Raw genomic sequence first — 18,796 nt, forward strand, 5'->3', positions numbered from 1 at the left:
GTGTGCGTATATTGTGTTAAGGTCTTGGGACTTTTTTAGGGCGGAGGCTTTGATTTTAAATTTGTTGTGCATTTGTAGATTAAAAAAAAAAAAAAATAAATAATAACACAAACTAACACAAATAATTTTATTTCCAGTGATAAAAATAGTTGACTAATATAGAAGACAATCTGCATGTCTAATAATGGAAACTTCATAGTATCCAACACCGATGGCTTTCACAAGTTCTCTTTTAGGTCACATTCAACAAAATGTAGTTTTTCCTATAAATTAACACAAACACATTAATTACAGATATTCCAGAGACTTATTTTAAAGTAAATTAAAGTCAGATTCAAAGGAGAAAACGGGACTTTCTTGCTCATCAAACCTCGACTCTACAGTTTGTAAAGCACACCACCTACCTCTAGGGGGCAGTGTGCCATCACACTCCTGAGCCTACAGCACTCTCTCCAGCCTACATTAAGATAATAAGTAGTCAAACACAACATTTCTAAACAGAATAAACAAGAACACAAAACTTTGTGAGGAGGGAAATCTTTCAAACTCAATGTTGGGACTCGCTTCTGATTCATGGCTAAAATTTCAGAGTCGCTGGCTCAGCTGGTTGGTTAAGGTTGGGATAAAGTTTGTTACAGTACATTTATTGTTTTAATTTCTCACAAGGACTGACACGAGCTGTAGACCTTATTAGGACACTTCTGGAAGGTGAGGATATGCTGGCCTATCTTTACTTGTACAAAAGATTTGAGAGGTGCTATTAGTACAACTGCTATTCACATTAGGGACCTCGTGAAGCCCTCTTGACCCTCTGCATTAATTATAACGCATCAGGACCAAAACAGGAGGAGCTTGTTCATTCAGAGTCTTATTTAACAGTGCTGTTACGTTGTATTAATCTGCAATTATTTAACTTTGTCCCAGCTGTCTCTGTTCAGGCCACTTTTACTTTCGTAGTTTATTATAAATAAAATGAAACTTCTTCGTGATGCGGTGCCAAAAGGAAAACCTGCAGCCTCCATAATCACCATTTAACGCTCAGTTTTTGACACACTGACAGTGAAGTGATCCAGTTTTGGCGGTTTCCTCAGCCACGTCCCAAGACCACCTCCCTGCAGAGCGCTGCTGAACTGCTGCACCGCCCTCTGGTAGCACTGAGCAGACATCTTGGAAGCACAATACGTCCCTGTTGTGGGTTCTGTCCCGATTTTAGGGTTGATTAGCTGAGAAAGAAAGGCACAAATAAACAGTTAATCATGCTTTTATTACAATATAACTCTCTAGTTTTATTTATTTTTACAGTTTGACAGTCCAGTCAGTGTGCTGCACTTCTTAAATTATATTTTCAGGTAAAAATATTTCTCTGCCTCTTCAAAATGACACCTGTCTAGTAGAAATGGACAGGTGTCACTTTGAGATGACGCAGGAAACTCTAAGGTGGCACTAATGACATTAACGATGGCTCCAGGAGAGGTGGAGATTCAGCAGCTGGGACCTGGGAGTGACATGCCTGGATGGGCATTAATGTTGTTCGTCATACCCAGCAGAGTGTGACAAGTCAGGACGTCAGAAAAGTGTTCAAACTGAAAATGTAAATGAGTAAAAGACGGTTTTCAAATCCGTCTGCTGAAGGAGGAAAGTTCCTACAGTCTGACAGCCAATTATGGTCCAGTGTGAAACTTGGGGCCTGCTCACACCTGGTATTAACGGGTGAGTCTGGAGAGCCATGAAGGGATGTCTCATTCGCGTTTGTTTGCCTGGAGCGCCAAGGAATGGACCCAGTTTGTAACTTCCAGCTTCCATTCTGGAAGTGCACTGCTGCCTCCCACCAGTGAAGATCTACAACCCATCTAGTCTTTGCTAGCAGAACTGATTCCATCTCCAGTCTTCAACTCCTGAAAGCAAACAGACGCTGAGGAGCGGCTGAGAGTTAAAACCCTCCACATTCATTCAACACCTTCAACAAGTCTTAGCTCCCTTTAGGGATCGCCACAGCAGATCATCTGAGTCTAGCACACACCATCCCTCTGTATGTCCTACATCCATGAAGCTCCTCTCTGGTCTTCCTCCTTTCCTCCTGCCTGGCAGCTCCATCTTTAACATCCTCTGTCAAATATACCCACCATCCTCCTCTGCACTTTGTCTCCACACAGCTTCGCCTGAACTGTACTCTCGATGTACTCGCTCCTGATGCTGTCACTCCCAATGAAAATCTGAGCACCTCCACCTCAGCCCCGTCTTTTTGTCAGCGCCACCATCTCCACGTTGTAAACCTTCCCTTCCACTCCTCCTGCTATCTTTCTGTCACCCCTGACACTCCACCCCTTAGTGCCAGGGGTAAGTGCTTGATCCCAAGTACTAAAGTAGCAAGTATTTCTTAAAAACTACATCCTTGCTATGACTTCAGACATAAACGAAGCCAGAAAACTAAATACCAGTGATGCTCGGAGGATTAGTGAAGTTGGGCTGATCTGCTACAAGAGATTTCGTTAGGCTTAAATAAGCACGTTGTCTGCATTCCTTCAGTGGGACAAATAGCTTCAGAACAGTAAAAGATTTGATATTGTGTGATACCATCACAGTGCTATGAGCGATCTTTCCTGGTTTTCAACGTTGCTGGAGGCTGAAACAACCTCAGCATCTGGCCGTGTGCTTTGGAGCCACCCTGCAGTTTTTTTAAAATTGCACTGCAGCCGTTTTTGATGCAGGGCGGCGACTGTTGCACTTGGAGACACTTTTAATGTTCTAATACATCTATGAGCTGATTAATTTAGAGCCTTCGCTCGAGATCTGTGTTGATGCAGCTGGAGTGCGAGTGATCGAGTTTCCCTTCAAACCAATGATAATAAAGCATTATAGAGAGTTATGTGTTTGTTTGTTGCTTGGTCTCCCAGCACGTCCACACCATCACACATCCATAACAAACTCTGAGGTTATTTCTCCTCATTTTAATTCTTTAAACTGAGTCGAAAAGTGTGGGTTTTCTCTCTCTTGGGCCGTGGCTTTGTCTTTTCTTGCAGCGATTTCAGACGCTTCTTTAAATAATCACGACTCTGGCTGCCGTCATCAAACTTTAAACTGAAGCCATTTGGTTCAACACAGCGCATTCTGCATACATATTTTAATTTCACAGAGGAAATTAGACCTCTCTTTCAACGACATCATTATAATGTAGATGGCTTTGGTCTGAGGCAGAGCTCAGATGATTTCAGCTTAAGAAATTCATGCTTCTGTGACTTGTGCTTTAATTTACCAGCATGCTTTTAGTATTTATAATCATTTCATGTCATGTGATGATGTGAATAAGTCAGTGCTGCTTCAATAATCACTTACAGACAGTTTTTAAAAAAGGGCACTGTATCTCCCCCTATTTCACTTATATAAAAAAAGCATTTTAACCTGCGTTATTTTGAATGGTCAGCAGGGGGCTGTATAGAAGAAATACCTCAGAGTTTATGGTCCCAGTCTTTAGTTTTAAGTTTAACAGAATAAAACAGCACCCCCTAAAGCATACTGAGCTTTATCATCCATCTGAATACTAATAATGAGCACAATTTACAAAATGAGCATCATATTACATTAAATAAGACCTGGAGCTACCATTTAATACCACAATCCCATCATGAACATGTTTACTGAATACACAAGTCAAGTGTGAAGTGGGTAATTTTCCCACAGACCTCAGAATAAGAACCAGAGGTGCCACCCCCTGCTGGTCATTAGAAAAAATGCAGGTTTATAGATCCATGTGATCAAACCCTAATTCTTCATGAGCGCTGAGCTCGTCTGACCGACTGGGGTGTCTCCTCGTTTGAAGCTGTGTAACATTTCACTGGTTCAGCTCTGCGATTGTCTCACCTGCTGCTGCAGCCTCAGCCAGCGGGCAAACAGTGAGCGCCTGCAGAGCCGCGATGGCGTCCCTGAGTCCTTCCTCCTCCCTGTGGAGGTGCTGATTTCCTCCCAGCCTCCATCACCGCAGCTCCAGTTCACGCTGACGTTGGGAGGCTTCCCTGCTGGCCGGGCGTCCCTGCTGCTCAAACCTGCTCGGCAAACATGGAAACGCATACCTGTAGAAGTTTCCTCCTGAAAACACTGATTTTTTTTGTAAATTTGATGCACCCACTGTCCAACCTGGACCTAATAATCTCGCTTCCAATATGATTATGCATATCATACAAACAAAGCTTCTGCTCAACTGGATTTTCTTTTGTTGCTGGAATCGCAAATATCTTGGTTTGCATATTTAATTTTAATCTGCTCCCTCTGATTGAGGTGCACAGAGTTTATTTCAGGATCATTTCAGGCTGTGTTCCTCTTGATTGTTGAGTAGACAGGCTGGTTCTTACATTTCTGACAACAGGCTTCAGACATCTCTAAAACATCAGGCTAAGACTTGTTTGTTACATAAGCACAATATAAAATGTTACATTTAATGGCATCTGGCCAAATGAAATTTACTCCATACGTTCAAATTTTGGATAAGTGGAAGTAAATGGATGGATGGTACACGTTCAGTTTAAACCAAGAACAATTTCCCTAAAGATTTCAAATTCATATTTCAAATATTATGATGTCAGCAGAGGTGAAATCCCTAATATGATCATCTCAGACATGAACCTGTGGTTCCCATTAAACATCAGACTGGACTGAAGCCCAGACAAACAAGGATTATTTTGACCTGTGAATCATGCCAAGCTACCCTAGAGTCAAAAAATGAAAATACTGAAGAGTGAATGAGCATCACAAGACCCTGCTAACCTGTGTCTCGCTTGTCACAAGACCTGAGCTGTGGTTTCTGGCTCGTTCATCATCATCATCATTTAAACTTACAGCCGAGCAGCAGCTGCTGTCGTCTGTAGGGGAAGGGGAGGTGTTTGATGGGCGCGAGGCGGCGTGCCATAGCTCTACCCAGGTGACCCGTGTGGCTGAGCGTGCCCACTGTTAGGCTCTGGAGGTAAACCGGCTCCACCAGGTGAGACAGGAGAGCCCCTTGGAGGCCCACGACGCTCCACCTGCAGAGGTAACCACACCACTGTGTTGGTGACACAAGTGAAAGCACAGCAGTGAAGAAACACAATGAATAAACTACACTGAGCCTTTAATATAACTCACTTTGCCAGTTTGTCTGTACATGACATGGTAACGAGAGGTTTACTCGGCGATAAGCCATCCCATTTCTGATTGGCTCTCCGTGCCGTGATGGGCAGCGTCCCCTCACCTCCCTTTACCTTCACCCTGAGGTGGCAGCGAAATCTCCTGCTGGGATCTGACACAAGAAGAAAGTATTTTACAGAAGCATCATCTCTGCTAAAGAAAAACATTTACAATCGTTAGTTTCACATCACGCAGTTTTTACTTCCTGTGTCATGAGCTTGTCCCACATGCAGGACACAAAGGCAGGGAGGATTAAAGGAGGGCGAGCTGTTTATTGTGGGCTGGAGGCTGGTTGCACAAAGGTGGAACATTAAGAACAAAATAGGAAAACAAAAACCTGGAAAACACACTAGTGCTAAACCATGGGGGCAGGGAAAGACCAGGGCAGGGAGAACTGAGAAAGGACAAGGGGAGACAGGGACAGTAGAGTGGAGAGAGCTGGGAAAACAACACACAGCTGAACTGAATCAGAGAAGATGAGACACAGGAAGCAAAACTAAACCGGGAAAGCACAGACACAAGAATTTAACGTAAGAGACTTGGCACAAAAGAAAAGCAACTAAGTATGCTAAATAGGACAAAATACTCAGCAATATAAGTGCGAAGTAAATCAAGCATCTCAAAGGAAATTAGAAAAACAAAACTTGGAAATGCTGGGTAAGCTGATTAGGACCATAACATCCTGTTTCCCTGTTTGATTGTGCGCCCTGCTCGCACTGCTTCCACCTTTCTCGTTTGATCTTTGCTGTTTGTTCCCACCTGTTAACACGATCTGTTTGTGTACCTGGGCTCGTTCAGCTGTCATTTCAGCCTGCAGTTCTGGTTCACATGGCATTTTATTCCTAATTATCCACTCCCTGTATTTGTGCTGTTGTTTTTCAGCCTTGATCTTTTATGCTTGAGACTTTTGAAGTGTTTTCAGTTTTCTTCTAGTTTTTGTTCATCACTCCTGTCTCCTGAAGCCCGGATCTGGATGCTTTAGATCTGATAACGCAACAGAATCAGCATCCAAATGATTTTCATGTTTTTCCACTTTTTAAATTGATTTAATGGACCTTTAATGGGCTCCTGTAGGATCATCATGATAATAAAAATCGTAAGTAAGTAAAATTTTATTTGTATAGCACCTTTCAAGACAGAAATCACAAAGTGCTTCACAGAAAAACTAAAACATAAAAACAGAAATTAACCAAAAGCAAGTTTAAAAAGATGGTTTTTAGCTGTTTTTTAAATGAAACCAATGAGTCCACAGATCTCAGGCTTAAAGGAAGGGAGTTCCAGAGTCCGGGGGCCACAGCTACATACGCTCTATCGCCTTTTGATTTCAGCCTTGTATGTTGGACCACCAGGAAGCCCTGATCACATGACCTCAGGGACCTGCTGGGGATGTACTGATGTAAAAGATCTCTGACATAGGTTGGTGCAGGTCCATGCAGAGCCCTGAATCTCAAAGTCAAAATCTTGAAGTGGATTCTGAATTTTATGGGGAGCCAGTGCAACTGGATCAGCAGAGGTGTAACGTGGGAGTATTTAGAAGATGTGGTCAGAAGCTTTGCAAATGATGCGCAGAGGCTTCACTTAAACAATCTAAGTGTGTTCCTCTCACATGCAGCTGTGGTCTCGTAGGGGCAGTTGAGTCGAGCGTCTCCACACGGCGACGAGCTGACGTACATGTGGAAGTGGACGCCCTCCCGCAGCCGGAAGCCATCACCGCAGCTTTTATTTGGTATAAAGATCAACTGATCCTCGCTGTCCACTGGCTTGCTTCAGAGAGGAAACGATCAGACAGGAAAAACAACAAAACAAAAACACTATTTTACAACAAGGAGCAAAAAGGACGAAAACAATTTCATCTTTCTTTTGGTGAAATAACACAGCAGCGCACATAAATAATGAAAAAACTTAAAAATGTACATTTCTAATGGCAAAATACAGCTAGAAACTTACACAAAGTAATATTTTTTAACATTTCTAATGCAAATGAACACGAATGTAACACAAAAAGAGGCTAAACTAGGTTTAATAGCAAATATCACCCAAAACTGAACAAAATACATTTTTAAAAATGACCAGTAATCAGAGGGCCTGTGTATTTTGACCTCAAGCCCACATCGAAGACACAGATGTGGGCAGAGACACAGTAGTTTAATTCACCAGGTAATATGGATTAACCCTCATCCTATAAACTAAAGCCTTAGTTCAGCACTAGGTTTAATTTAGGTGTCATTTCCACTTCAGACCTGTGAACGATGAGATTTATTTATAATGCCATATTTAACTCAGCCAACCCTCCAACGCTGATGTTTGACCAACCACTTTAAGGCCACAAAGAAAATCAGAGACTGCTAATCATACCAGAGGAGCAGCTCCAGCTGACTGTACAGGAATCGAACCAGCGCCCGTCGACTCACGACTTCAGCGTGGCAGTCGGTGAGCGTACAGCCACAGTCGCTCACACCACCCAAGTCCAAGCACTTCGTCCCTGTGGCCAGAGACACAACCTGTGCCGATCGAAGATCGAGTCCTGGAGGGAGAGAAATGAAGCATGTGGGAATTGACAGGCAGGATGATTGTGATTGGCTCTAATGGAACGAGACTGCTGGCATGCTGCCGCTGAAACGGGCCATCTTATTTCACTCAGGGAACAGGAAAACGAGGCATTTCCTCTTTTCCTCCCCTCCGCCTGTGTCGGGTCATAACCGGAGCGTTAACAGGCTGAGACGGGCTAATGAAAAGTGTATGACTGAACAATCACTCCGTCGTCTCAAAGAGGGGCTGTTGTGCTTCTATCCGACCTCATCAAACATTCACAGGGCTGTCTCGCCTCTGATCCGGGGCGACTCTTTGATTGCTTTAAATGATGAGCCCAGACAAGTGGCAAAACATCCTGTTAGAAGATCGGACGCTGCTGCGTCTGCGTCAAATTTCAGACGACAAAAAGCCGAGCGAACGATAACATGAAGCGAGCCAGAGAACAGAACCAGGACTGGCTGATAACTGTGTCACTATGATGCAGGATTTCTGTGAAATAAAGAGCAATATTTTAAACTCACTGGGTGTTCGCCATGTCAGATCACAGCTCCTAAGGTCATAGATGTGAACCTCCTATAGTCTCTGCATTAACAATCCCACCCTGTCTCAGATATTTGCATCAGACTGTCGCTGATCAGCATCAGCAAAGCAACATAACCTACACACACACCCCCTCCCACTTAATTCTACACCACTTTGTATGAAGTCCATCACCGAATTATAATCTAATAAACAGAAATAAAATGTTTACAAGGATAAAGGTGAAATGGCATCAGACGGGGCTTAAAAGCAAGGGATAGAGAAAATTAAAAAGTGGAAGAGAAGTAAAATAAAATCAGATATTATAATAATTAACGATCTTTAATAATTAAGGAGGAGATGTGAAGCAGTTATAAAAAACAGTTTAGGAATAACTCTGGACTTGTAATTTGTTCTTTTAAATTTAGAGAGACTAATTTCAGGCTGGAGGAGACGACGAGGCACAAATTAGAGAAAAGAGCAAAGCCCAAAGTGCTTTTTTGTGACTTAAGTGGGAGTGTGTAAAGTACGAATGTAGATGATGTATGACTCCTTCAGATAATGAAAAACAAAGCCTACACAGGATGCCCTGTGGGTGCACGCCTCTTTTCTTTTCAAAGATACCTGATGAAGAAAGCACGCTACAAAGATTACATGATGCTGCTGTTCACTGGACTAAATACCAAAGTCCAATGAATTGCTTTACAAAAACATTTTGTACTGATAACAGATCGGCATGTAAGGAATGATATGTCATCACGTTACTTTGGACCTCTGACCTCTTCTTCATGGTCATACTTTTTGACCATCATAGCGCCAGCACTCACCTCTGGTCATCACGATCCCTGCCAGCACCTTGTGTCGGGCGTGCGAGGTAGAGGAACAGCTGTCTGCGAGCGCTGTGTATTTCTCTCTCACCAAGTGGAAGATTGACTCTGCAAAGAACTACAGAAGAAGAAAACGGAGGATACAAACTGAAAGTGTGTTTTTGTTGAAGATCACGAGATGCTTCATTATTCAGAGGACACTGTTGCCTGTTAGTCTTTGTTTTAAGCTTTAGGAATGTAACCATGTAATACACTGTTACAACAGAAGCACTAAAACCAATTTTTTTTTATCTTTTAGTGACATAAAGTGGTCTACAGAGCTTGTCTTTCCTCTTTATCACTGGCTATTGGCCAGATTGTGACAACTCGCTATGACAAACTGTAGCACAAAGCAAATAAATGTGTATGTTCAGGCAGCTGTTCTCCACATCTGTGCAAACACAGTGAAACTGTCCTCATCCCAGCATGACAAGAAAGGATACACCAGCCAGAGAGCACACACCGCAATGGATAACTTTGCATGCTGTGATTCATTATGTCAATGAACAACTACAGTAAAACACTCAAGGGAAAACTCTGCCCTCTAGTGGCGAAACTTTTAGTTTAGTTTTGCTTGTAAATACAAAAAGTACCTTTAGCTGCTGAAGTGTTGCACAGATGATCAAATAACTATGGGACTGTTAAAACTATATTTTTCTTTTATATATAATGAATAAATGATTTGTGATTCATACATTTTTGCAGTATTTTTTACTATTTTTGTTGATAAAACTTGTTCTATTCATCAAATACCCACAGATGTTAACAGTTTTTAATGCTCTTTCACTTTGTCTGAAAAGTTGGCTGGGTAAACTTGTGTTAATGCCATATTCCCCAACACTATGAGCGCATGAGCTCGTCTGAAAATCCGACAGTTTGTCAGCGATGGCCGAGAGTTTTCTATCAATTAACTCCCCCAGTTTTCGAAGGAAGAGGTGTCACAATCCCAAAATATCTCTTATTGTTTGATATTTCAGGCCTGTCACTCTTTTGAGAGACACCTGGAGGTTACAGTAAGGTAAAGGAACAGCATGAAAACAACAGGAGGTTTAAACTAAACAGCAGCCCTGCTCAATGTCCTTCTATTTACCGTCTGCTGAATATTTGCAGGATAAGAGACTGCCCAGCACATCAGTCTGTTCCCTCAGTTTGGGGACAGCAGATTAAATATTTGACTGTCTGAATTGAGCCTTGAAGTAACTGCTAATAATTCATATTATGGTAAATTCAGATGTGATTGGAGGTAAACTATACTTCCACTGACTGTCTGCACTTTAAAATATTTATTCTAGTCCGTTGTGGGAAGATTCCTGTCACAGAAACTGACAGGAATGTTGGATTTTACCAAAGGTAGAGTTTTTAGAAATATCACTAGGAAACAGTTTGTTACTTACACTCAGAATAATATTTTTTCTGTTGCAAGATTTACATTTAAAGATCCGATTTGTGTACTTTATTATGGAATTTATCAGAATGAGAATACTTTATTCATCCCACAGTAAGAGTAGTAAATAACCAGTTAGCTAAAAAAAAAAAACCAAAAACCTAACTTGTGTAAATTTCTCTGCTTTTTCAAAACAAACAAAAAAATCTACATTTATTGGATCAGATCTGGCTGAAGCTCACGATGACGTTCAGAGCTCAGAGAATAAACCTTTAAATAAAATCTTTTAATGGACAATCAAGCAACAATAAACTGAAAGAAAACAGCAGTCTGATAAAGTCAAGTGAAAGCTCTGCTGATAATGACCCACACTCCTCAGATCAGTCAGAGCAACGGTAAGAGGATGAACTGAGCTGCTGAATCAAAGCCAGTGGATCATGCTAAGCTATGCTATTAGAAACTAAGGAGAAGTATTGGGGAACTGGAAATGAGAAGAACAGGCCCCCTTTAAAAAGAAAGTGTCACACTTTAATGTCTTTTTTATATTTCTAACCACATAAACTTCCAGTAATGCTAACCCGGCATGTTCTCAACGACCACCTTTTAAAGGTTCAAACTATTCTGTGGTCCGAGCGAGCTTATTTTGAGTGAAACTCTCAAGCTCAACATTTTCTGGATGACAGCGGCACAAGGTCGTGTGTAATGAGTGTGTTAAACAATTATCTGTTGGATTATTATGCTCTTCACACCGCCTTCCTGCTCCACCTCTATCTCCTTGCTCCGCTGCCGCTCCTCCTTCATCCCTAATGTGCTGTAATAATGTTCATTAATGCGTCACGCCGTCTGACAGACAGCTCATATTGAAGCGAAGGAGGGAGGGCTGATGCTAAATGATGGGAAATAAAAATTCCACACAAAGAGGAGGAGGAGGGAGGATTTGGCAAATTGTTCACTTATTGGTGTATCAGCATACAGCCATGTAAAAGTGCTTTTTGTTCAAAATCAAAGCATCTGAATCCCCCTTTTTCACCCAAAATGTCGCCATTGCACCCACCCGTCAGTGGATCCTCTCATCAAACCTCCCTCAGGCTTCAATGAAGTACGTACATGTCTGTCTCTCTCCATTATCATTTGCATATTTCAACAACTGTGTAAAAGGGTTTATGCCCAGTCACTCCCTTCATCTCCCCGGAGTCGATCCGAGGAGACGAGTCGCCTTGTATTCATAAAACACGGCAGCACGACAGTAAAAGACGTCGGGGACAATTCTCCGCGGCTCTGAGACATAATGAAGCTGTTTAGATGCTGCAGAGGAGTGTGCAGGACACCATCCAGCTCTCAGGCCTCAGGACATGATGGCCATGCTGATGTGCAGCACACTCCATTTGGTAGCATACGGTGCACCTCACACCCATTTATCCAGACTGCTTCGAACAATGGCAAATGCTAAAGAGATGAGGGAGAAATTCAGTGTCACGACTTGAAGCTGACAGTTTCAAAGTGACGACCCACAGGATGTAAGAGGAGAACGATGTTGCAGTTTGTTAACGTTTAGTCGCCTCACTATAAAAATGGTGGGCACAGAACAAACATCTGGGGGACAGCTTTGTTGTCTCTGACCATCTTCTAACTCCATCTTTGATGTGACGTTTTCCTTTTTCATGTCATGTGTGTTTCTGTCACTGTGGTTTTCCTCATTCAGGATCTTAGTTTAGAAGTTATGTTTAGTGATTTTAACAGGACTTTATGTTTTAAGGATTCGGGTTTTGTGCCTTGCTGGTTTGTTGGTATTTGGTTTCATGTGTTTTGGTTTTTCTTCCCACCCCAGTCGTCTCTTGTTGTCTTCATCCTTATGATTACATGGTTAGTCATTTGTCTCTTGTGTTTTTCCGTTAGGTTGACTTCCTTTGTTACTGTCTTAATTACTTTCAGCTGTGCCTTGTTACCCTGGTGTTTCCACTTCCCTCGTGTTTTCTCTTGCTTGTTGTAATGGGGAAAGTGAAACACTGAAACGTGTCACATCTTGGTACTGTTGTGAAACAAAGACACGAACAAGTGTTGCACAACTGTAAACAAAACCAGATGAATACTGGTTTTATGTTATTATGATCAGGGTTGGAGAAATCTGCACACAGAGACGTAAGAACAGAGAAATTGCTGTTTATTGTATATGTGTTTTGTTTACAGTCCCCCTTTCTCCGCCCTCATTATCTGATTGGATTGACTCTCCTTTTGGATTCCCTACAGGAGCTGCAGTTTTGGGCACATCTGCATTGGCTTCATTTTTCAGCTTTGGATGCTGCATCTTGATTTGCTCCCAGTTTTTGTCAGTTTATCTCTTTACCTTCAAAATCCTGTGTTTTCTTTAAAAAAATAATAATTTCAGTTACTATTCAGTTATTATTTTCATGCCAGTCTGCTTCAGTTTTTATCTGCATTTGTGTCTAATCAACAAAGATCACCGGAAAGGTGAGAAAAAGGCAGATTTAGAGAGTGTGATACCTTTGTCTTTTCAGCATTTTACATTATTTTATTATTCGGAATGACAGGTGATATGAAGGTAAGGGCTAGGGGGGCCTTAGCCAATGCCACATGGTGGGAAAAGAAACGCGACCAATGCGTTTGCGACAACACCTGAACATCTATTGCCTTTAACACTGAATGATATCAGATATCATCATGGGCACATATGAGGTGCAGTTTGTATGTATGGGATATGTAATATTATATAAAAACTCCAATGAGAAGACTACATAACAGGTTATGAGCAGTCATGCAGTCATGCATGGGACAGAAAGATGTAAATTCATGTATATTGTGATAGCCACAGTGCTCATGTTTGCCTATTGGAGTCTTTTTTTAACTTTTACCTGGTCATTTTGCATCTCTTTGCATTTTTATTGCTGTTTAAATGGTAAATGGTAAGTATAGCGCTTTACTAGTCCCTAAGGACCCCAAAGCGCTTTACACATCCAGTCATCCACCCATTCACACACTGGTGATGGTAAGCTACATTGTAGCCACAGCCACCCACTGATTGATGACTGACTGACTTTTAGCTGGGGCTCGGGTCCACGTGCTCCCCGATCCTTTTTGGGTCTGCTCAGGTAGGTGACTCGAAGCTCAATACAGTTTTTCATCCATGTAAGCAGGACATGTTTTCGAAAATCAACTCATTAAAATTTATTTATTTACTCATTACAGATGACCTGAGTGAAACTATTCCCTCACTTCTTTCCATATACAACTCCTTTTTTATTACTACACTTATAAAAGGAGAGTAGAGGTAAAATACTTACCTGAGGTAGCTGATTTTTGGCCCTGCTGTCCTGCAGGCCCATGAAGGTCCTCTCTGGTCCCAGACTTATGTTGTAAAGAGACTGTAGGGCAGTTGCTGCTGCTTTGGCCTTGGCCAGTCTTTTACTGGGGGCACACCCTTCAAACACCCGCCCCTCCAACCTGACCACCATAACAAAAGTCTTCATCGGCCTGCCAGGAACTCTCTCAGTCAGGCACATGTACCTGAGCCCCGGTCGCAGCTCATTGAGCAGTGCTACTGGACTGAGGTCCTCTAACAGTGAGGTGGTGACTGCTCGTCTTTTTGGATTTGTAGAGGACACCAAGTCCAGTGTTAGACGAACAAGTCTTCTGTGGTTGTAAATGCTGGAGAAGACCTCCTTTTTTGCTGCGTTGCAGTGGAGTAGATCACAGTTCCGAAGCACCGACGGCTCAAACTCTTTGAAAAATCCGTTGGGAATATCCACTTTATCTGCTGTGAAGTCCACAGGTGTGCTGGTGAAGTTCCCCATGGTGGCGTGAGCCTGGGAGGCGTTTGGGAACTGAATGAATGACTGGAGAGCCTGCTCTGCAGCCCTCATCTTGGCCTGTTTTTTAGTTGGTCCTCGGCCCTCGAAGTGGAAGCCGTTTACCTCCACGGCTACAGAAAACACCGGTGCGTGCAGCGGGCCAGTCTTTGATGTGATATCATACTGCAGGCCCGGTCGTAGCTCATTCAGGTGCACCAGTGCGTTCTTCTGAGTCACACCCCAAGCTGCTCTTTTACAGGTCGAGTGGCTTTGGTAGAGCAGCTGGTCTTTTCCGTCCACCAGCGGCTGCTTCCTCTTCAAAGCTCTTTGTCCATTTCTGGGGAAAGTTGTGCAAAAAGTTGATGGGTGATACTTTCTAAGGAGGTCACGCTCCACCTGGCATTTGTCATCCTGATTCTCCTTCACCTCCAAACTGCTGGTACCTGTTTACGAGATCAAAGTGTTCGCAGTGAGAAATCCTGTCCTGCTTTATTGTACATGAAAATCATCAGCTTTCTCACACAGCCGCATGATTAAAACATTTTAACTGGACTCTAAAACTAAGCTAAGTAAACCCTATGATTCAAAAGCTCATAGGACCAACTTTTGAGGGAATAACTTGTTTTCTGAGACTTCATCAGTCTCTCACATCGATGTTGAGGCGTTTTGGTCAACTCTTCTTTAAAGCGTTGCATCAGTTCATTGAGGTTTTTGGACATTCATTAATGCACAGCTCTTTTAAGATCCCGTGACAACCTTTCAGTCAGGTTGAGGACTTTGACTCGGCCATTGCAACACAATGATTCTTTTATTTTTCAGCTTGTATCCTGTGATTTGATTTCAGCCAAGCTTTAGCTGTTAGAAAAATGGCTTCACATTTGACTGCAGAAGACTTCACGAGGAGTTCATGGTCGACCTGTGAGATCCTGTGGCTGAAAAACAAGCCCAAATCATCCCTCCTTCGCCACTTGTTGTTTGTGCTGATATGCTTTTTGTGGTTCATGCCAAATCCGGAACTCAAACATCTCCACTTTGGTTTCATCTGTCCATGGAAAGGACAGTTAATGCCAAATACGCTAATATTTACCAGGCACAAGATTTTTTTTTAGCTACCTAGTTACCATTTTAGTTTAGTTTGTTAGCATGCTAACATTTCCAATAAAGTCTAAACAGAGACTAAATCTGAAGTGCACACATCCATTGTGTCTCCATGTACTTAAGTCATGGGTGTACTTAAACCATTCAGGTACATAAAGAGTTTGTGTCAGCAAATGATTGTTGTGCAATCATCTGTGTAAAGCCAGAGTTTGTACTTTACATCTTCTGTCATGTTTATATTGTTATATTTCTGAAAGCTCACATTAAACATGGCCACAGTTTTTTTTATTACTAAGCTTTTAATAAAGGCTTTACTTTTTTTTTAGAACAAAAAAAAGGGAAAACAACAACAACGAAAAAAGCCCAACAACAACAACAACAAAACAAGCAGTCGACTGAAAATCACAGCTTTTTCTACAAAGCCGTTCTGGCAGTGAAAACATAACATTGTATTCATGAATTGACAACACGTGTACAGATGTATGAGCACCCTAGGAGAGGCATACAGAAGTGTGTATAGTGAGGAGGCACAAACAGAAAAAAAGGAACCCATACTAATTTTGGACAGATTTCAACCACTTGTACCATCTTGTGGTATAAGTTAGGGCTGGGCTATATCATACCGTTCACGGTAATACCGGTGTAATGTTGGGCAACGATAAGAAAATGAAATATGGCGATAGAATATGGGTAAAACGCGCGTGCGCAGTGCCTTTGTTTACATACGCACATGGCGGCGACGGAGAATGAGAAGAGCGAAAGTGGATCGTTGAATGAAACAGATGAACCTGAATTGGTTTGTTAAAATGCTGCAGCTTCAGTGGTGTGGGACTCTTTTGGCTTTCGTCCCTCAGATACACAACAAAGCACTATTTTTGGTAGAGCATGCTAGCGGGCCGTCGTTATTACCGTGTTGTTTGGAAAATACGGCAAACTTAAAATCAATCCTTTGATTTTTCTGAAAGTCGACAGAGCCCCTTATAATCCCGTGTGTTACGTATGAATTCTGGTTGTGTTTACTGACCTCGAAACGATCTTATGTGCTACACGGCGCCCGAAAATCTGTCGCACCACTTGATGGATTGTCGGAGCATTACGGCTATCGTAGGCAGGAGCCTCGGGGAGTGATACGTACTGCGCTTCAACATAATATTACCGTATTGTGTGTGTATAACCTCTTTTTAAGTTTTGTGGATATTATACATGGTTATGCTGAGGATATGTCGGCCAATTTCCACTGGAAATGCCTTTTGGTTAAACTGTCAGCAAGGAATTTGCATTTGCACTGTTAAATTTTTATATAACTTTAATGCACTTAAAAAAGCTGCTTGTGTAAGTGCAAATACAATGATTTTTTTGGGGTTTTTTGCACTAATAAAGTTGAGGAGTTGTAAAGTATTTTGTCTAGTGTCAATTATACCGTCAGTTATATCGTTATCGCATATTTTCAATTGTATATCGTGATAAATATTTTTGGTCATATCGCCCTGCTCTTGTGTAAGTATTAGCTTGCAACCTTAACAAAAAGGTAAGTTTTTCCATTTTATGAATCTCCTCAACAACCTTCAACCAGTCGTCCAGAACAGGGGGTCAGTACAGAGCCACTTACGAGTAATTGCTTTTTTTGCTGCAGCAGTAAGAAGCTTCAGGAGATATTTGTCATTGCTTGTTAATTCTTTGGGTAAGTCTCCTAAATAAAATGTTATGACGGACCGTTGTTTTGATTTAAAGCCTATAGTCTGTTCTATCTTTGATATAACATCTTCCCAAAATGTAGAAAGTTTTCGAAACAACCAGAATATGTGGATATGGTTTGCAGCAGTCTGCAAACATTTTAATATCAGAACATTTCATAAAGAGAAATTTGGAACAATGCATTTGTATAACTGACCGACAGGCTTATGCTGCAGTCCATGAAGCCAGCATGCTGCTAACATTGCTGAGAGTGTAATGTAGGCTGATACAACTGTGTTTGTAAAATAGCCACATAAACTGCCTGCAGTTCAAATGTTAGATATGTAGCACATTGAAATAATGGATGTAGAGCAAGTTGTGTGCAGTAAGAGGAGGGACGGCATTTACTTGAACTGTCTGCATCCTCAGCTGATGATGCTTCAGTATCCCAGTGTTTTATGGGGCTTATGAAGGTTGACGGCGTGCTGCTGCATCCTGAAAAAACACAATGAAAAAGACTTGAGGTCATTTTCATCTTATATAAATTTTCATCTAAATGGAAATATACAGTGTGTCCTCTGACATTTTGTGTTTGTGAAGCGAGTCAGTGTTGTGATTCTGAATGATTCTGATGCTTAGTTTTATATTCGCCCTGAACTGCAGAAGAAATTAAATGGACTGAGGTAAACACATAGACGGTGATAGTGAAAATCTGCTGCAGGAAGCCATGAACGCCATTAGAGTTCCCACTGAATGAAAACAAACAGAAAGGTGGCTCAGAGCCAGCCGGGGTAATTGAAAGGTGTCTGTGATAAGGACGGAGGCTTTCACACAAGAAGCATCATGGGCTTTAAACTAAATGAACAGCTTTGTATTATTAACCCAGTCACAGAGATTTTAAACTGAGCACAAAATCTTTTCCAAAGGCATTGGCGAGTGGCTCAAAGTGTGATCGACTGACAGGCTGCCCACGTGTGTCCAGGTTTTACCCAGCCTCTACCCTACAACAGTTTTCCAAATTAATTATATTAATACGTAAAAATGAATAAGATTACGGCAAGCATATTCACCCACATCCTTTCTTACTTATAAGGGTATATTGAAAGTAACATTTCCTGGAAATCACTTACTTTTTTCAAGATGATTTGAAAATAAAGAAACTAGTAAGAAAAAGGTGATAAAAAATTACGGTGGCCCTTAGAGGACAAATGGACTGCAACTTAAGAAAACGCCAACAATAAGAAAAATGCTGCAAAATCACACAAAACACAACGGAAATGGGAAAAATGACAACGGATATAGGAAAAAAACACAAGGGAAGTGTTTCTGTGCAGACAATAACCCGACGGACCAGTTGCAGGCACCCAAAACATGGTAGGCGTGTTTTATCATGATTCATATAATACTGATGACAGATTTTTAGGCTAATAGTTAGGCTAACACACTTACTGCTCCTCTTTTGTTTCCTCACAAAACCGATAGATCCTAGCGTGTCTCCCAGTGCAAATCTTAGCATATTTTGGTTCCTGCAGCTGGTCCGTCGGGTTATTGTCTCCCCAGAAACACTTCCCTAGTGCTTTTGAAAATCTCTTTTTTCCTATTTCCGTTGTCGTTTTTCCTATTTCTGTTTTCTTTTTTCCTATTTCCGTTGTGTTTTGTGTGCTTTTGCAGCGTTTTTCTTATTGCTGGTGTTTTCTTAAGTTGCAGTCTGTTTGGCCTCTCAGGGCCACCGTAAAAAATATTTTAAAGTGATGGAATATGAG

At 41.7% G+C, this 18,796-nt stretch overlaps 1 protein-coding gene across 2 annotated transcripts in view; it reads right to left on the bottom strand.

Moving 5' to 3' along the window:
- Nucleotides 1-58: 58 nt before the first annotated feature.
- The window catches only part of LOC120744893 (double-stranded RNA-specific editase B2-like), a 36,677-nt gene continuing 17,939 nt past the window's right edge, over nt 59-18,796 (bottom strand). The window contains exons 1-10 of one of the 2 annotated variants that reach the window (XM_040049488.1): nt 18,483-18,595; nt 17,442-17,528; nt 13,755-14,704; nt 9,033-9,150; nt 7,510-7,678; nt 6,761-6,918; nt 5,113-5,266; nt 4,831-5,012; nt 3,859-4,040; nt 59-1,223 (exon numbers count right to left, since the gene is read on the bottom strand). In XM_040049488.1, the coding sequence (XP_039905422.1) occupies nt 1,032-1,223; nt 3,859-4,040; nt 4,831-5,012; nt 5,113-5,266; nt 6,761-6,918; nt 7,510-7,678; nt 9,033-9,150; nt 13,755-14,704; nt 17,442-17,528; nt 18,483-18,549 (2,259 nt within the window). In that variant the 5' untranslated portion in view covers nt 18,550-18,595 and the 3' untranslated portion in view covers nt 59-1,031. Of the gene's footprint in view, nt 1,224-3,858; nt 4,041-4,830; nt 5,013-5,112; nt 5,267-6,760; nt 6,919-7,509; nt 7,679-9,032; nt 9,151-13,754; nt 14,705-17,441; nt 17,529-18,482; nt 18,596-18,796 lie in introns of those variants that run through there. The other variant, XM_040049486.1, reaches the window with a different exon arrangement.

This window comes from Simochromis diagramma, unplaced genomic scaffold (genome assembly GCF_900408965.1).
Source record: "Simochromis diagramma unplaced genomic scaffold, fSimDia1.1 OVJJ01000355.1, whole genome shotgun sequence".
Lineage (NCBI taxonomy): Eukaryota > Metazoa > Chordata > Actinopteri > Cichliformes > Cichlidae > Simochromis > Simochromis diagramma.